Source organism: Salvelinus alpinus, chromosome 8 (genome assembly GCF_045679555.1).
Source record: "Salvelinus alpinus chromosome 8, SLU_Salpinus.1, whole genome shotgun sequence".
Taxonomy (NCBI): domain Eukaryota; kingdom Metazoa; phylum Chordata; class Actinopteri; order Salmoniformes; family Salmonidae; genus Salvelinus; species Salvelinus alpinus.
In genome coordinates this window covers 2,798,119-2,817,847 of record NC_092093.1, presented here as the reverse complement: position 1 = coordinate 2,817,847, position 19,729 = coordinate 2,798,119, and the positions used below count along the sequence as shown (strand labels likewise).

The 19,729-nt window shown below is 42.9% G+C and overlaps 1 protein-coding gene across 1 annotated transcript in view; it reads right to left on the bottom strand.

Annotated features, from left to right (window-relative positions):
• The window catches only part of LOC139582427 (runt-related transcription factor 2-like), an 83,772-nt gene extending 64,684 nt beyond the window's left edge, over positions 1-19,088 (bottom strand). Inside the window, exons 1-3 of the mRNA XM_071412416.1 lie at positions 18,486-19,088; positions 16,123-16,279; positions 6,380-6,484 (exon numbers count right to left, since the gene is read on the bottom strand). Of these exons, the coding sequence (XP_071268517.1) occupies positions 6,380-6,484; positions 16,123-16,279; positions 18,486-18,764 (541 nt within the window). The 5' untranslated portion in view covers positions 18,765-19,088. The remainder of the gene's footprint in view (positions 1-6,379; positions 6,485-16,122; positions 16,280-18,485) is intronic.
• Positions 19,089-19,729: the final 641 nt, after the last annotated feature.

Below are 19,729 nucleotides of genomic sequence, written 5' to 3'. Positions count from 1 at the left end.
ACTAGCCACCTAGCAGTTTGATGCAGATTGTTTTAGTTAGTGCAGACAGATTCCCAATCTCCAAACCTCATAACCAGCTGCCATCCATCAAGTTAGAGCAGCTAGTCTGTCTATCTTAGCTGGAATGCCTGTCTATCTTAGCTGGAATGCCTGTCTATCTTAGCTGGAATGCCTGTCTATCTTAGCTGGAATGCCTGTCTATCTTAGCTGGAATGCCTGTCTATCTTAGCTGGAATGCCTGTCTATCTTAGCTGGAATGCCTGTCTATCTTAGCTGGAATGCCTGTCTATCTTAGCTGGAATGCCTGTCTATCTTAGCTGGAATGTCTGTCTATCTTAGCTGGAATGTCTGTCTATCTTAGCTGGAATGCCTGTCTGTCTTAGCTGGAATGCCTGTCTATCTTAGCTGGAATGCCTGTCTATCTTAGCTGGAATGCCTGTCTATCTTAGCTGGAATGCCTGTCTATCTTAGCTGGAATGTCTGTCTATCTTAGCTGGAATGTCTGTCTATCTTAGCTGGAATGCCTGTCTGTCTTAGCTGGAATGTCTGTCTATCTTAGCTGGAATGCCTGTCTATCTTAGCTGGAATGTCTGTCTATCTTAGCTGGAATGTCTGTCTATCTTAGCTGGAATGTCTGTCTATCTTAGCTGGAATGTCTGTCTATCTTAGCTGGAATGCCTGTCTATCTTAGCTGGAATGCCTGTCTATCTTAGCTGGAATGCCTGTCTATCTTAGCTGGAATGTCTGTCTATCTTAGCTGGAATGCCTGTCTGTCTTAGCTGGAATGTCTGTCTATCTTAGCTGGAATGTCTGTCTATCTTAGCTGGAATGTCTGTCTATCTTAGCTGGAATGCCTGTCTATCTTAGCTGGAATGTCTGTCTATCTTAGCTGGAATGCCTGTCTATCTTAGCTGGAATGTCTGCTGCCAAGGATGGTAGACTTTAGAAAATCAATAACAGAAATGCACTGAATCAGATTCACATTCCTTTCTATCTTTTACCCAGATTCCAGCAGAGATTAAAATATTTTGTTTCTTTGTAAAAAAAATAACCTCCAGTCAGGAGGAAACTAACAGCTGAAGGGGTGGGCTTAGATTTGCAGAAAAATATACTTTTATTTTTTGGACATAGAATTAAGAATAATGAATATGGCTCTAAATTGCAGGAAAAAGCTGTTTCGGGTGTTCGAATAATTGTAAAATCTCAAATTTTTGGACGGAGGGCTTTGACCCCCCCCCCCAGACGTACTCTGTTCCCTCTCAGATTATTGGGGTGCATAACTTCCCTGATAACATCTATTAACTCCCCTCAGTCAGCCCTGCACACAGCAATAACACACACACACGGCTTGGGGTGCAGTGGCCAACCACAGGGTAACCCAGAGCAGTCATCTCATTAAGCACAGTGAGCACAGAGAGAGACACACACAGCCAGTTAGCCTCTAGCTAATATCACAGTGCCATACAGCCAGTTAGCTTCTAGCTAATATCACAGTATCATACAGCCAGTTAGCTTCTAACTAATATCACAGTATCACACAGCCAGTTAGCTTCTAGCTAATATCACAGTATCATACAGCCAGTTAGCCTCTAGCTAATATCACAGTATCATACAGCCAGTTAGCTTCTAGCTAATATCACAGTATCATACAGCCAGTTAGCTTCTAGCTAATATCAGGGTATCATACACCCAGTTAGCCTCTAGCTAATACCACAGTATCATACAACCAGTTAGTATCTAGCTAATATCACAGTACCATACAACCAGTTAGCATCTAGCTAATATCACAGTACCACACAGCCAGTTAGCATCTAGCTAATATCACAGTACCATACAACCAGTTAGCATCTAGCTAATATCACAGTACCACACAGCCAGTTAGCTTCTAGCTAATATCACAGTACCATACAGCCAGTTAGCCTCTAGCTAATAGCACAGTGCCATACAGCCAGTTAGCATCTAGCTAATATCACAGTACCATACAGCCAGTTAGCCTCTAGCTAATATCACAGTGCCATACAACCAATTAACCTCTAGCTAATATCACAGTACCATACAGCCAGTTAGCCTCTAGCTAATACCACAGTACCATACAACCAGTTAGCCTCTAGCTAATATCACAGTACCATACAGCCAGTTAGCCTCTAACTAATAGCACAGTATCATACAGCCAGTTAGCCTCTAGCTAATATCACAGTACCATACAGCCAGTTAGCCTCTAGCTAAAATCACAGTACCATACAGCCAGTTAGCCTCTAGCTAAAATCACAGTACCATACAGCCAGTTAGCCTCTAGCTAATATATGTTGTGTGTGTGTGTGTGTGTGTGTGTGTGTGTGTGTGTGTGTGTGTGTGTGTGTGTGTGTGTCTCTAAGTTGATGTGTGTTTACGTACTGTATGTCTCTACATGTTAATGTGTGTCTGTACATGTCTCTCTGTCTCTCAATTCAAGGGGCTTTATTGCCATGGGAAACATATGTTAACATTGCAAGTGAAGTAGAGAATAAACAATAGTGAAATAAACAATAAAAATTAACAGTAAACACTAAACTCACAGAAGTTTCAAAAGAATAACGAATATATAAAGACTTTCTCTCGCTTTTTCTACCTCTCCCTCTCTCTCTCTCTCTCTCTCTCTCTCTCTCTCTCTCTCTCTCTCTCTCTCTCTCTCTCTCTCTCTCTCTCTCTCTGTCTCTCTCTCCGTCTCTCTCTCCTCTCTCTCTCTCTCTCTCTCTCTCTCTCTCTCTCTCTCTCTCTCTCTCCGTCTCTCTCTCCGTCTCTCTCTCTCTCTCTCTCTCTCTCTCTCTCTCTCTCTCTCTCTCTCTCTCTCTCTCTCTCTCTCTCTCTCTCTCTCTCTCTCTCTCTCTCTCTCTCTCTCTCTCTCCGTCTCTCTCTCTCTCTCTCTCTCTGTCTCTCTCTGTCTCTCCGTCTCTCCGTCTCTCTCTCTCTCTCCGTCTCTCTCTCTCTCTCTCTCTCTCTCTCTCTCTCTCTCTCTCTCTCTCTCTCTCTCTCTCTCTCTCTCTCTCTCTCTCTCTCTCTCTCTCTCTCTCTCTCTCTCTCTCTCTCTCTCTCTCTCTCTCTCTCTCTCTCTCTCTCTCTCTCTCTCTCTCTCTCTCTCTCTCTCTCTCTCTCTCTCTCTCTCTCTCTCTCTCTCTCTCTTCCTGTCTCTTCTTGTCTCTCTCTCTCTTTCCCTCTCTCTCTCTCTCTCTTCTTGTCTCTCTCTCTCTTTCCCTCTCTCTTTCTCTTTCCCTCTCTCTCTCAATTCAAGGGGCTTTATTGCCATGGGAAACATATGTTAACATTGCCAAAGCAAGTGAAATAGAGAATAAACTAAAGTGAAATAAACAATATAAAATGAACAGTAAACATCACAGAAGTTCCAAAGGAATAGAGACATTTCTAATGTCATATTATGTCTATATACAATGTTGTAACGACGTGCAAATAGTTAAAGTACAAAAGGGAAAATAAATAAACATGAATATGGGTTGTATTTACAATGGTGTTTGTTCTTCACTGGTTGCCCTTTTCTTGTGGCATCAGGTCACACATCTTGCTGCTGTGATGTCACATTGTGGTATTTCACCCAGTAGATATGGGAGTTCATCAAAAAGTAATTTGTTTCAAAATTATGTGAAATATGTGTCTCTAATATGGTCATACATTTGGCAGGAGGTTAGGAAGTGCAGCTCAGTTTCCACCTCATTTTGTGGGCAGTGTGCACATAGCCTGTCTTCTCTTGAGAGCCAGGTCTGTCTACGGCGGCCTTTCTCAATAGCAAGGCTATGCTCACTGAGTCTGTACATAGTCAAAGCTTTCCTTCATTTTGGGTCAGTCACGGCGGTCAGGTATTTTGGTAACTCTTTCCAATGTGTCAAGTAATTATCTTTTTGTTTCCTCATGATTTGGTTGGGTCTAATTGTGTTGCTGTCCTGGGGCTCTGTGGGGTGTGTTTGTGTTTGTGAACAGAGCCCCAGGACCAGCTTGCTTAGGGCACTCTTCTCCAGGTTCATCTCTCTGTAGGTGATGGCTTTGTTATGGAAGGTTTGGCAATCACCTCGGCTTTGTTATGGAAGGTTTGGGAATCACCTCCTTTCAGGTGGTTGTAGAATTTAACGTCTCTTTTCTGGATTTTGATAATTACCGGGTATCGGCCTAATTTTGCTCTGCATGCATTATTATTTGGTGTTTTACGTTGTTTACGGAGGATATTTTTTGCAGAATTCTGCATACAGAGTCTCAATTTGGTGTTTGGCCCATTGGTATGTTGAATTTTATGTTCCTTTTGATGGCATAGAAGGCCCTTCTAGCCTTGTCTCTCAGCACGTTCACAGCTTTGTGGAAGTTACCTGTGGCGCTGATGTTTATGCCGAGGTATGTATAGTTTTTTGTGTGCTCTAGGGCAACGGTGTCTAGATGGAATTTGTATTCGTGGTCCTGGCGACTGGACCTTTTTTGGAACACCATTATTTTGTCTTACTGAGATTTACTGTCAGGGCCCAGGTCTGACAGAATCTGTGCAGAAGATCTAGGTGCTGCTGTAGGACCTCCTTGGTTGGTGACAGAAGCACCAGATAATCAGCAAAACAGGAGACATTTGACTTCAGATTCTAGTAGGGTGGCCGGGTGCTCAGATTCTCTCCCCCCCTGTCTCTCTGTGTGTCTCTCTGTGTTTCTCTCTGTGTGTCTCTCTGTCTCTCTCTCTCTCTCTCTCTCTCTCTCTCTCAATTCAATTACATTTACTTCTGTAGACTTTATTGACATGGCAAGTAAAATTACTTATATTGTTAAAGTATCTCTCTGTCTCCTTGTGCCCTATGTGTTTATAGGCCTGGGTAACAGAGAGATGAAGAGGGGGAGAGAGAGGGGGAGGGAGAGAGGGAAGTTGTTTGTGATTTGATAGTGTTCATTGAGACGCCAGAGTTGAGAATAATGTTTTTATGAATAGGGAGGGAGGAGAGGAAAGCGAGGGAGGAGAGAACAGCTGCCTGCCAGACCAGTTGGCACTAGATGGAAATAGTAAAAAAATAATATACTCTTCAGTTGTTTTTATAAGCACCATTAAATAGAGCTGAGGCTAGCACTCTGCTACCCTGTCTACCCCCCCCCCCCCCCCCCCCACACACACACACACACACCATCTACCCCTAAAGCCCAGCCTCTCTTACCATTTACGTTGGAAGAAACTTTGTTTCTCAGAACACTGTTTAATAAAAAAACTGTTGATTGGCTCTTTAGATAATCAGACGTGTTGATTGGCTCTTTAGATAATCAGACGTGTTGATTGGCTCTTTAGATAATCAGAACTGTTGATTGGCTCTTTAGATAATCAGACCTGTTGATTGGCTCTTTAGATAATCAGACGTGGTGATTGGCTCTTTAGATAATCAGACCTGTTGATTGGCTCTGTAGATAATCAGACCTGTTGATTGGCTCTTTAGATGATCAGACCTGTTGATTGGCTCTCTAGATAATCAGACGTGGTGATTGGCTCTTTAGATAATCAGACGTGTTGATTGGCTCTTTAGATAATCAGACGTGTTGATTGGCTCTTTAGATAATCAGACCTGTTGATTGGCTCTTTATATAATCAGACCTGTTGATTGGCTCTGTAGATAATCAGACCTGTTGATTGGCTCTTTAGATAATCAGACGTGTTGATTGGCTCTTTAGATAATCAGACCTGTTGATTGGCTCTGTAGATAATCAGACCTGTGATTGGCTTTTTAAATAATCATTATTGTTGATTGGCTCTGTAGATAATCAGACCTGTTGATTGGCTCTGTAGATAATCAGACCTGTTGATTGGCTCTTTAAATAATCCTTATTGTTGATTGGCTCTTTAGATAATCAGACCTGTTGATTGGCTTTTTAGATAATCAGACCTGTTTCCTATAAAGAAGAGCTCTGTTTGTGTTTGACTGGGTTTACTAGCTGTTACCATTCAGTCCAACAACACTTGACGTGCTGTGTGTTCGTGTGTGTGTGTGTGTGTGTGTGTGTGTGTGTGTATACGTGTGTGTGTGTGTGTGTGTGTGTGTGTGAGTGTGTACGTGTGTGTGTGTACATGTGTGGGTGTGTGTGTGTGTGTGTACGTGTGTGTGTGTGTGTGTGTGTGTGTGTGTGTGTGTACGTGTGTGTGTGTGTGTGTGTGTGTGTGTGTGTGTGTGTGTGTGTGTGTGTGTGTGTGTGTGTGTGTGTGTGTGTGTGTGTACATGTGTGTGTGTACGTGTGTGTGTGTGTGTGTGTGTGTGTGTGTGTGTGTGTGTGTGTGTGTGTGTACGTGTGTGTACGTGTGTGTGTGTGTGTGTGTGTGCGTGTGTGCGTGTGTGCGTGTGTGCGTGTGTGTGTGTGTGTGTGTGTGTGTGTGTGTACTCACTCCGTGGTTCGCGGGGTCCGTCCACGGTGACTTTAATGGCTCGATGGTACGTTGCTACTTGAGGAGGGTTGGTGAACACGGTGATGGTCAGCGTGAAGCTCTTTCCTGTGTGAACATCAGACATACTGAGTCAGAAGGGTCGGCCAATCACCTGCATTCATTACTTCATTCACCACCCTCTTGATTCAACAGTAAGGACCCTAGTTGGGAATGAGATTTTCGATGTACCGATTCCATGGCACATATTTATAAACTGTTTATAAACTGATACGCTAAAACGACGCCAGATTCAAAACACTTTTTCTTTTATAATACAAAATTCTTGCAGCATATATTATATTAACATATAAACATACAATATAATGTTTGATATATTGGGGATACAACCATCCCAGCTCTGCAAATCTGGATGTGAAGAGACAGATTCATGAGATCATTTGTTTTGGTGCTTTCCATATTTAGCTTGTTTTTGGTCACAGGTCCAGAAATGGCTACAGAATTACAACCTTTACTTGGAGCTAACTCTGAAAATAGCACTGCTGGGTGATTTAAAAAAGTCATAGTCGATCAATCAATAATATAATAATAATACCCTTAGCAAAAAAAATGTTAATTTTTTATTTAACCAGAGAGAAAATAGAAAGGTTCTGAAACAGCACAGTGGAAAACATATACGGCAAATAAACTCAGCAAAAAAAAGAAACGTCCTCTCACTGTCAACTCTCACTGTCAACTCTCACTGTCAACTCTCACTGTCAACTCTCACTGTCAACTCTCACTGTCAACTCTCACTGTCAACTCTCACTGTCAACTCGTACTGTCAACTCTCACTGTCAACTCTCACTGTCAACTCTCACTGTCAACTCTCACTGTCAACTCTCACTGTCAACTCTCACTGTCAACTCTCACTGTCAACTCTCACTGTCAACTCTCACTGTCAACTCTCACTGTCAACTGCATTTATTTTCAGAAAACTTAACATGTGTAAATATTTGTATGAACATAACAAGATTCGACAACTGAGACATAAACTGAACAAGTTCCACAGACATGTGACTAAATGAAATGGAATAATGTGTCCCTGAACAAAGGGGGGGCCAAAATCAAAAGTAACAGTCAGTGTCTGGTGTGGCCACCAGCTGCATTAAGTACTGCAGTGCATCTCCTCCTCATGGACTGCACCAGATTTACCAGTTCTTGCTGTGAGATATTACCCCACTCTTCCACCAAGGCACCTGCAAGTTCCCGGACATTTCTGGGGGGAATGGCCCTCACCCTCCAATCCAACAGGTCCCAGACGTGCTCAATGGGATTGAGATCCGGGCTCTTCGCTGGCCATGGCAGAACACTGACATTCCTGTCTTGCAGGAAATCACGCACAGAACGAGCAGTATGGCTGGTGGCATTGTCATTCTGGAGGGTCATGTCAGGATGAGCCTGCAGGAAGGGTACCACATGAGGGAGGAGGATGTCTTCCCTGTAACGCATAGCGTTGAGATTGCCTGCGATGACAACAAGCTCAGTCCGATGATGCTGTTACACACCACCCCAGACCATGACGAACCCTCCACCTCCAAATCGATCCCGCTCCAGAGTACAGACCTCGGTGTAACGCTCATTCCTTCGACGATAAACGCAAATCCAACTATAACCCCTGGTGAGACAAAAACGCGACTCGTCAGTGAAGAGTACCCTTTGTCAGTCCTGTCTGGTCCAGCGACGGTGGGTTTGTGTCCATAGGCGACGTTGTTGCCGGTGATGTCTGGTGAGGACCTGCCTTACAACAGGCCTACAAGCCCTCAGTCCAGCCTCTCTCAGCCTATTGAGGACAGTCTGAGCACTGATGGAGGGATTGTGCGTTCCTGAATGGCAACTTTCCCTCTTCATTTAGCATGGGTACTAGTCGAGTGGCACGGATCTCTCCAACGTAAACAAAGTCACAGAACGGAACACGGCAAAACTCCCGAAAAAATTCAAATAATCTGATTAAAATAGGTCTTATTTCACGTCAGAACAAGATAAACACAAAATTTCTCCTCTGACGTCCTCTTGACACCCAGAGGAAGGCGTATGAGGTGTGTTTCGGGTCATACGTAGCATGACCATGTATAGGCAGAGCGTTGAAGCGAGCATAGACATCTTGCATTCTACTTCCTGGTCAGGGAAAGTGCTGCCAAATGACTTCTGTTCCACTCAGAGAAAAAATTCAAACGTTTTTAGAAACTAGAGGTTGTTTTCTATCCAATAGTAGTAATAATATGCATATTGTACTAGCAAGAATTGAGTACGAGGCCATTTAAATTGCATACGATTTTTCCCCGAAGTGAAAACAGCACCCCCTGGTCCTTAGTGTGTGTGTATAGATGCTACACCAGGTGAGATTCTCTTCTTGGCAACTGAACTGAGACTCAACCCAATCAATGATTAGTGATGCAGTGTGGCCGTGTGGTGTCCCGGCTAGTCATTGGTGATGCCGTGTGGTGTCCCGGCTAGTCATTGGTGTGGCCGCGTGGTGTCCCGGCTAGTCATTGGTGATGCCGTGTGGCCGCGTGGCTAGTCATTGGTGATAACGTGTGGCCGCGTGGTGTCCCGGCTAGTCATTGGTGATGCCGCATGGTGTCCGGCTAGTCATTGGTGATGCCGTGTGGCCGCGTGGTGTGCGGCTAGTCATTGGTGATGCCGTGTGGTGTCCCGGCTAGTCATTGGTGATGCCGTGTGGTGTCCGGCTAGTCATTGGTGATGCCGTGTGGTGTCCGGCTAGTCATTGGTGATGCCGTGTGGTGTCCCGGCTAGTCATTGGTGATGCCGTGTGGTGTCCCGGCTAGTCATTGGTGATGCCGTGTGGTGTCCGGCTAGTCATTGGTGATGCCGTGTGGTGTCCCGGCTAGTCATTGGTGATGCCGTGTGGCCGTGTGGTGTCCGGCTAGTCATTGGTGATGCCGTGTGGTGTCCCGGCTAGTCATTGGTGATGCCGTGTGGTGTCCGGCTAGTCATTGGTGATGCCGTGTGGTGTCCCGGCTAGTCATTGGTGATGCTGTGTGGTGTCCGGCTAGTCATTGGTGATGCCGTGTGGCCGTGTGGTGTCCGGCTAGTCATTGGTGATGCCGTGTGGCCGTGTGGTGTCCGGCTAGTCATTGGTGATGCCGTGTGGTGTCCCGGCTAGTCATTGGTGATGCCGTGTGGTGTCCGGCTAGTCATTGGTGATGCCGTGTGGTGTCCCGGCTAGTCATTGGTGATGCTGTGTGGTGTCCGGCTAGTCATTGGTGATGCCGTGTGGCCGTGTGGTGTCCGGCTAGTCATTGGTGATGCCGTGTGGCCGTGTGGTGTCCGGCTAGTCATTGGTGATGCCGTGTGGCCGTGTGGTGTCCTGGCTAGTCATTGGTGATGCCGTGTGGCCGTGTGGTGTCCCGGCTAGTCATTGGTGATGCCGTGTGGCCGTGTGGTGTGCCAGCTAGTCACTGACATGCCATGTGATTAGCCTCAGCTACGTGGTGTTTTGAATTGAATTGTTTGTCCCTGATGGTAGACCCATATACTCTATCTAACCCTTATTCAACTAATTAACCCCTAAATATATAGCACCATTCTCACTGGGTTATTCAGGCCTTCCTGGTTTTTACCAACATTTCAAATAAAAATTCTTGAATAGACATGATTATGAAATGCGGAAATCAATCATGCACCAGCTGTCAGAGCTGAACCTGTACATAGCCCATCTATAATTTAGCCCAAACAACTACCTCTTCCCCTACTGTATTTATTTATTTTGCCCATTATTTCTATTTCTACTTTGCACATTCTTCCACTGCAAATCTACCATTCCAGTGTTTTACTTGCTATAGTGTATTTACTTCGCCACCATGGCCTTTTTTCCCCCTTTACCTCCCTTATCTCACCTCATTTGCTCACATTGCATATAGACTTATTTTTCTACTGTATTATTGACTGTATGTTTGTTTTACTCCATGTGTAACTCTGTGTTGTTGTATGTGTCGAACTGCTTTGCTTTATCTTGGCCAGGTCGCAATTGTAAATGAGAACTTGTTCTCAACTTGCCTACCTGGTTAAATAAAGGTGAGAAAAAAAATGAAAAAATAAATAAAATAAAACGGCTATGAAAAGCCAACTGACATTTACTCCTGAGGTACTGACCTGTTGCACCCTCTACAACCGCTGTGATTATTATTATTTGACCCTGCTGGTCATCTATGAACATTTGAACATCTTGGCCATGTTCTGTTATAATCTCCACCCGGCACAGCCAGAAGAGGACTGGCCACCCCTCATAGCCTAGTTCCTCTCTAGGTTTCTTCCTAGGTTCTGGCCTTTCTAGGGAGTTTTTCCTAGCCACCGTGCTTCTACACCTGCATTGCTTGCTGTTTGGGGTTTCAGGCTGGGTTTCTGTACAGCACTTTGAGATATCAGCTGATGTACAAAGGGCTATATAAATACATTTGATTAGATTAAGGGAAATATTAACGATAAATTCCCACTAATGACATAATGCAAGGTCATCTAATATAGATATAGAAAAATAAATATACAATATAGAAAAGCACAAATATATAGAGGTTGCGGTATACAGTATACAATTACTATATTCAGAACATTTAAGTATTTTAACAGATATGAAGTTCCTTCAGAAAGTACCCCTTGACTTTTTCCCACGTTGTAGTTTTAGGGATGACACGCTTTGTCACGGGTCTACACACAATACCACAATGTCAAACTGAAATTATGTTTTCCAAAATTGTTACAAATTAATAAAAAATGAAAAGCTTAAATAAGTTCATGAGGAAAGGCCACTACTTTACTACAACCCACCATACAGGTGTACGTGTGTGTGTGTGTGTGTTTGTGTGTACGTGTATATAGTGTGTACGTGTGTATAGTGTGTATAGTGTGTATAGTGTGTATAGTGTGTACGTGTGTATAGTGTGTATAGTGTGTATAGTGTGTATGTGTGTATAGTGTGTATAGTGTGTATAGTGTGTATGTGTGTATGTGTGTATAGTGTGTATAGTGTGTATAGTGTGTATAGTGTGTGTGTGTGTATAGTGTGTATGTGTGTATAGTGTGTATGTGTGTATAGTGTGTATGTGTGTATAGTGTGTATGTGTGTATAGTGTGTATGTGTGTATAGTGTGTATAGTGTGTATGTGTGTATAGTGTGTACGTGTGTATAGTGTGTATGTTATGTGAGTTTGTATGTGTGTGTTTGTACCTGTGTGTGTGACTCTTCAAAATCCCCCTTTTCCATAAGGTGTATTGTTATCTGTTTTGTAAATTTGTATCTGTTTTTATAAATTTATAAATCTGATTCTACTGCTGCATCAGTTACCTGATGTGGAATAGAGTTCCATGTAGTCATGGCTCTATGTAGTACTGTGCACCTCCCATAGTCTGTTCTGGACTTGGAAATGTCTTGAGTCAATCAGTAAATAAGTTCAGGAGTAGAAATATGCCTGAAAAGTCGTATAATAAGTTTCCTGGACTCACTCTGTGTTTAACATGATTTTTGAATGACTACCTCATCTCTGTACCCACACACATACAATTATCTGTAAGGTCCCTCAGTCGAGCAGTGCATTTCAAACAGATTCAACCACAAAAACCAGGGAGGTTTTCCAGGGAGGTTTTTCCAGGGAGGTTTTTCCAGGGAGGTTTTCCAGGGAAGTTTTTCCAATTCCTCACAAAGAAGGGCATTGATTGGTAGATGTGTAAAAATATAAAAAGAGGACATTGAATATCCCTTTGAGCATGGTGAAGTTATTAATTACACTTTGGATGGTGTATCAATACACCCAGTCACTACAAAGATACAGGCGTCCTTCCTAACTCAGTTGCCGGAGAGGAAGGAAACTGCTCAGGGATTTCACCATGAGGCCAATGGTGACTTTAAAACAGCGATCAGAGAGAACTGAGGATGGATCAACAACATTGTAGTTACTCCAAAATAGTTACTTAATTGACAGTGTGAAAATAAGGAAGACCCCTTGAATATTTCCACATTTTGTTAAAGTTAGTCTTTTTCTAAAATGTATTAAATAGTTAGTTTTTTTCTCATCAATCTACTCACAATACACCATAAAACAGATTTTAGAACATTTTGCAAATTTATCACTAAAAAAAATCACAAAGAAAATCACATTTACATAAATATTCAGACCCTATAATCCGTTCTTTGTTGAAGCACCTTTGGCAGCGATTACAGACTTGAGTCTTCTTGGGTATGATGCTACAAGCTTGGCACACCTGTATTTGGGGAGTTTCTCACATTCTTCTATGCAGATCCTCTCAAGCTTTGTCAATTTTAAAGGGCAAAAAATTTGCTTTTCTTTCAAAAACTATGGACATTTCTAAGTGACTCCAATCTATTGAACGGTGGTGTATATGGTCAACAGAATGTGGTAAACAGCTTTGCGGTCAACAGTATGTGGTCAACAGGTCAACAGTATGTGGTCAACAGTATTTAGTCAACAGGTCAACAGTATTTAGTCAACAGTATTTAGTCAACAGGTCAACAGTATTTAGTCAACAGGTCAACAGTATGTGGTCAACAGGTCAACAGTATTTAGTCAACAGGTCAACAGTATTTAGTCAACAGGTCAACAGTATTTAGTCAACAGTATTTAGTCAACAGGTCAACAGTATGTGGTCAACAGGTCAACAGTATGTGGTCAACAGGTCAACAGCATGTGGTCAACAGGTCAACAGTATGTGGTCAACAGGTCAACAGTTTGTGGTCAACAGGTCAACAGTTTGTGGTCAACAGGTCAACAGTTTGTGGTCAACAGGTCAACAGTTTGTGGTCAACAGGTCAACAGTTTGTGGTCAACAGGTCAACAGTATGTGGTCAACAGGTCAACAGTTTGTGGTCAACAGGTCAACAGTTTGTGGTCAACAGGTCAACAGTATGTGGTCAACAGGTCAACAGTATGTGGTCAACAGGTCAACAGTTTATGGTCAACAGGTCAACAGTTTGTGGTCAACAGGTCAACAGTTTGTGGTCAACAGGTCAACAGTTTGTGGTCAACAGGTCAACAGTTTGTGGTCAACAGGTCAACAGTTTGTGGTCAACAGGTCAACAGTATGTGGTCAACAGGTCAACAGCATGTGGTCAACAGGTCAACAGTATGTGGTCAACAGGTCAACAGTTTGTGGTCAACAGGTCAACAGTTTGTGGTCAACAGGTCAACAGTTTGTGGTCAACAGGTCAACAGTATGTGGTCAACAGGTCAACAGTTTGTGGTCAACAGGTCAACAGTATGTGGTCAACAGGTCAACAGTTTGTGGTCAACAGGTCAACAGTATGTGGTCAACAGGTCAACAGTTTGTGGTCAACAGGTCAACAGTTTGTGGTCAACAGGTCAACAGTATGTGGTCAACAGGTCAACAGTATGTGGTCAACAGGTCAACAGGTCAACAGTATGTGGTCAACAGGTCAACAGTATGTGGTCAACAGTTTGTGGTCAACATCTCAAGACATCAGTCAGGAAGTTAAAGCTTGGTTGCAAATAGGTCTTCCAAATGGACAATGACCCCAAGCATACTTCCAAAGTTGTGGCAAAATGGCTTAAGGACAACAAAGTCAAGGTATTGGAGTGGCCATCACAAAGCCCTGACCTCAATCCTATAGAACATTTGTGGGCAGAACTGAAAAAGCGTGTGCGAGCAAGGAGGCCTACAAACCTGACTTAGTTACACCAGCTCTGTCAGGAGGAATGGGCCAAAATTCACCCAACTTATTGTGGGAAGCTTGTGGAAGGCTACCCGAAACGTTTGAGGCAATGCTACCAAATACTAATTGAGTGTATGTCAACTTCTGACCAACTGGGAATGTGATGAAAGAAATAAAAGCTGAAATAAATAATTCTCTCTGCTATTATTCTGATATTTCACATTCTTAAAATAAAGTGGTGATCCTAACTGACCTAAAACAGGGAATTTTTACTAGGATTAAATGTCAGGAATTGTGAAAAACTGAGTTTAAATATATTTTGCTAAGTTGTATGTAAACTTCCGACTTCGACTGTACGTAGATATTAAGATATAGACACTAACTCAGTGCCTACATTCAGTTAGATATAGATCCAGCATAATAACATATACAGTGGGGAGAACAAGTATTTGATACACTGCCGATTTTGCAGGTTTTCCTACTTACAAAGCATGTAGAGGTCTGTAATTTTTATCATAGGTACACTTCAACTGTGAGAGACGGAATCTAAAACAAAAATCCAGAAAATCACATTGTATGATTTCTAAATAATTAATTTGCATTTTATTGCATGACATAAGTATTTGATCACCTACCAACCAGTAAGAATTCCGGCTCTCACAGACCTGTTAGTTTTTCTTTAAGAAGCCCTCCTGTTCTCCACTCATTACCTGTATTAACTGCACCTGTTTGAACTCGTTACCTGTATAAAAGACACCTGTCCACACACTCAATCAAACAGATTCCAACCTCTCCACAATGGCCAAGACCAGAGAGCTGTGTAAGGACATCAGGGATAAAATTGTAGACCTGCACAAGGCTGGGATGGGCTACAGGACAATAGGCAAGCAGCTTGGTGAGAAGGAAACAACTGTTGGCGCAATTATTAGAAAATGGAAGAAGTTCAAGATGACGGTCAATCACCCTCGGTCTGGGGCTCCATGCAAGATCTCACCTCGTGGGGCATCAATGATCATGAGGAAGGTGAGGGATCAGCCCAGAACTACACGGCAGGACCTGGTCAATGACCTGAAGAGAGCTGGGACCACAGTCTCAAAGAAAACCATTAGTAACACACTACGCCGTCATGGATTAAAATCCTGCAGCGCACGCAAGGTCCTCCTGCTTAAGCCAGTGCATGTCCAGGCCTGTCTGAAGTTTGCCAATGACCATCTGGATGATCCAGAGGAGGAATGGGAGAAGGTCATGTGGTCTGATGAGACAAAAATAGAGCTTTTTGGTCTAACTCCACTCGCCGTGTTTGGAGGAAGAAGAAGTATGAGTACAACCCCAAGAACACCATCCCAACCGTGAAGCATGGAGGTGGAAACATCATTCTTTGGGGATGCTTTTCTGCAAAGGGGACAGGACGACTGCACCGTATTGAGGGGAGGATGGATGGGGCCATGTATCGCGAGATCTTGGCCAACAACCTCCTTCCCTCAGTAAGAGCATTGAAGATGGGTCGTGGCTGGGTCTTCCAGCATGACAACGACACGAAGCACACAGCCATGGCAACTAAGGAGTGGCTCCGTAAGAAGCATCTCAAGGTCCTGGAGTGGCCTAGCCAGTCTCCAGACCTGAACCCAATAGAAAATCTTTGGAGGGAGCTGAAAGTCCGTATTGCCCAGCGACAGCCCCGAAACCTGAAGGATCTGGAGAAGATCTGTAGGGAGGAGTGGGCCAAAATCCCTGCTGCAGTGTGTGCAAACCTAGTCAAGAACTACAGGAAACGTATGATCTCTGTAATTGCAAACAAAGGTTTCTGTACCAAATATTAAGTTCTGCTTTTCTGATGTATCAAATACTTATGTCATGCAATAAAATGCAAATTAATTACTTAAAAATCATACAATGTGATTTTCTGGATTTTTGTTTTAGATTCCGTCTCTCATAGTTGAAGTGTACCTATGATAAAAATTACAGACCTCTACATGCTTTGTAAGTAGGAAAACCTGCAAAATCGGCAGTGTATCAAATACTTGTTCTCCCCACTGTAGGTGTAGATAGTATAAACACTGACCCCGTCCGCTGCGGCCTACGAAGCGCAGGTCGTTAAAGCGAGCCACCTGGTTCTTCATCACTCCTGATGCGTTCCTCAGCTCGGCCGAGTAGTTCTCATCGTTCCCCGCCATCACCGTGACGACCGTCCCATCAGTCACCTCTCCCAAACCCACAACCTGCAGAGGATTGGATGCTGGGATGTCATAGATGAATAAGCACAGCACGGAGCCTCCACACAAAATGGCGCCTATCTTTCCTTTTATATCTTAGCCTTTTTGGGGGGGGGGGGGTTGAGGCCTGTAAGGGGGGGGGGGGGGGGGGGGGTTGTGGCCTGTAGGGGGGGGGGGGGGGGGGGGGGGGGGTTGAGGCCTGTAGATTTCTCCTGATGTGTTAAGAAGGGATTTGTCTATTAGATGGATTCAGGTTGAGTTTTAGACCAGTTTTGACAGCTGAAAATGTCTGTCAGTGTTTTGGGGTGAAATAACTCATTAGATCGCTCATTATATTGACCTGATACTGGGAGAAACTAAAAGAGGCGAAGCAATAGTTGTATTTATTCTATTAATATATTACATGTGTCACAATTCAGTTGTTTATTTTTCATTAACAGCCCAAGATAGTTTAAAGGTATAGATTTTCTTAAGGACCTTTCAAATCAAATCACATCACAGAGTACTACATACAGAGTACTACATACAGAGTACTAACAGTGAAATGCTTACTTACAAACCCTTTCCCAACAATGCAGAGTTAAACAAGTAGGACAAGTAATCATACGAGCCCATATAGTAGTAAATATACTCGGTAGAAATGTGGTTGGGCTGAGGATGAGGACTTCTCAATGACACTATATTACTGTGGTTCAGTTCTACAAATCTGGTATTAAAAGTATTTTAAAATTATAAAATAAAAATAAAAAATCTATATCTCTTTTCAAACTTTAAAAAAATAAATATATATGTATACATGTCAATATGTTCTCCATCACGTCAGTGAGTAGGACGTTTGAACATTATAGTGTGTAAACCGAGATAGCTGGAGGCTAGCTCTACCATCTGATTACTGGTTAATAAAGATAATTACAGGTGGAACTACAGCCTACCTGTAGTCTACAGGTAATAGCTATATTAATAATAAAACCATGTTTATGACGATGGGTGAAATTACAACCTATTGCCAACACTAAAGAAATACTTATAAACATGATCGTTTAATATACAGATGAATCTTCTATCAGTGTTAGTTCTATTAATATGATTTAAATTGGTATTTGAACAGCGTTCAGCAGGCCCCTTTTGCAGCCGATGTGATGACATTGACAACAACAGGTCTAGATTAAACGGCAAAAAAGGTATTAATTGGAAAAAAAATAGAAAACATTATCAGATTAAAATTATTTTATATATTATTTATTTTGTGTATTATTTTTTACGCAGCAAAATTAAAGGATGAGTTATATGAATTTGGTGTTCCCAGTAATGCCCTAAGCCTATATGTTAAATCAACATCCGTAATTAATTAATATACATTTACAAGGAACAGATCCAGGCCTAAACTGAAATATTTAGCAATATTTTTATCAGACGCATCTATTTCCTTGTTTATTTAGGACACCGTATATATTATATTATATATTATATATTATGGTAGCTGCATGCCTGCATTTCATTTGACGTAATTATGTTTTCGAATTTAATTACAATTAGGACAGCAAATGTGTAAAATGTCCCTCAATTTCGGAGTTAATTTGAGTGGTGAACAGTGAGCGTGAGGGGTAATATCTAAAGGCCCTGTGATTAATAACACCAGTCTGTCTGTCTGTCTGTCTGTCTGTCTGTCTGCCTGTCTCCCAGCGGCTGAGACAATAACAGAGATGTGTCATGAACATTGGTTTTAAAATATGTAGTTGATGAAAGTTAACATACACAACATGTCTCCGTTTCCACGCCTCGCTGCTCCCAATTATCAGCTTTACACAATACTGCTTTGTTAATTAAATCCTCAAAGAAGCACGCTTCAGCCTCTCCACTCCTCAATCCAAATCTGTTGAAATAAACCAGCAACCTCTGCAGCCCTGCTATAGCCAACACAAATATTATAGGAATAGGCCTAACGCAAATTATAAATTATAATTTGTAAAACTAATTTTATGGCAGAGCAATAGCCTACTATTTTATAAAAGCATAAACACATTAATTTTCCCGGTCCAAACCCCCCAGTACAGAAATTCAAAATAAGACTTTTTCTCCCAGTTGCTACGTAGGCCTATGACATATTTGAAGTGTAAAGTAGTGTAAAGAGTGTTTTACCTATATATATTTAATATAAAATATAAATATGTATAAGGAGAGTGTATAAAGTTATAAAAGGAGTGTAATTTACCTTGAAGGCGACGGGTAGCGTCTTGTTGCAGCGCCAGTGAGACGGTAACACCGAGCAGAGGAAGTTTGGGCTGTCAGTCCGGACCAGTTCCGCCGGGTGGTCCGCTATGATCTCCGCCATGCTCCGGTTCTCCTGCAGGCGCAGCCTTGGCACCGTGCTGTCTTGCTGCCCGGTCCCGTTCGGCGTGTTGAGCTCGTTCATCTTGGCCGGGACCGGCTGGAGGCTACTGGACGGCGGGCTAAACCTCCGCGTGGCGCTGGGATCTACGGGAATGCGCATTACAACAGACTAGGTTACAGCACAGCCACTAGATACTGGAACGAGTCAAGACCACCACGCCAGCTCTCCTCTCCTCCTTAGCGACTCAGTCAGTATGTCTGTCTGCTCGACGCAGCTGAGAAACTTCAGCTCTCGGGACAACGGAAAAGGGGAATCGCTAAATTTCTCTCCAGTGCAGAGTTCTCTGGGCGCCTCCGTGCCTCAAGATAAAACCGTCTCCAGCTACAAAACCACATCTGAACGGGCGAGTGGGATTTTTTCTTTTTAGGACATTTTCATTGTTAAGTCCGCGTCAAAACACCAGACCGATTTCATCATGTGTGAATTTAATTAAGTCTGATAAATAAAAAAAAATCCAAGTAATCTATAATTAACCTACTAAAAGAAAACAAAAGACAAAACTCTGTTTCCCTTCAGTAGTCAGCGGCTCCAGGTGCGTCTGCGGGTCTTTGTGCCAAATTGAAAAAGCGCTCGAGCCTGCAGGCTATTACATGTACAGAACACTTTCAAAGGCACGAGAATAAACGTGTGAAAACGGCTTTGAACAATCATCTACAATGTTGTTTATAGCCAGTAGTATATATATTTCAGTGAAATGTACATCAGCCCAAAATATTCCCAGCACTAACCCATGTAACACAATCTTTAATGCATTAATGTAGCCTATATGACAGAGTTAAACGGTGGTTGAATTAGATAAACGCTGCGAGTCGGTGAGATAAAGGAGGAAAGCGGTCTCCATGTTTAGGTTGAGTAGCCATGATACGGTGCTGCGGAAAGGAGGCCGGGCTTCCCGGTGCCTCTTGCTGACGGTTTGTGGTTTATATATAGGGTATCTGTCCGGTGAACGGCGCTTAACGTGCCGATGACACACCACGTGGTGTCTCCGGGACCTATGGTGCCCTTTCACCATCTACCAATGACCAATATGTCACCGGTTAGGTCACTAATGCTACAGAGGACAT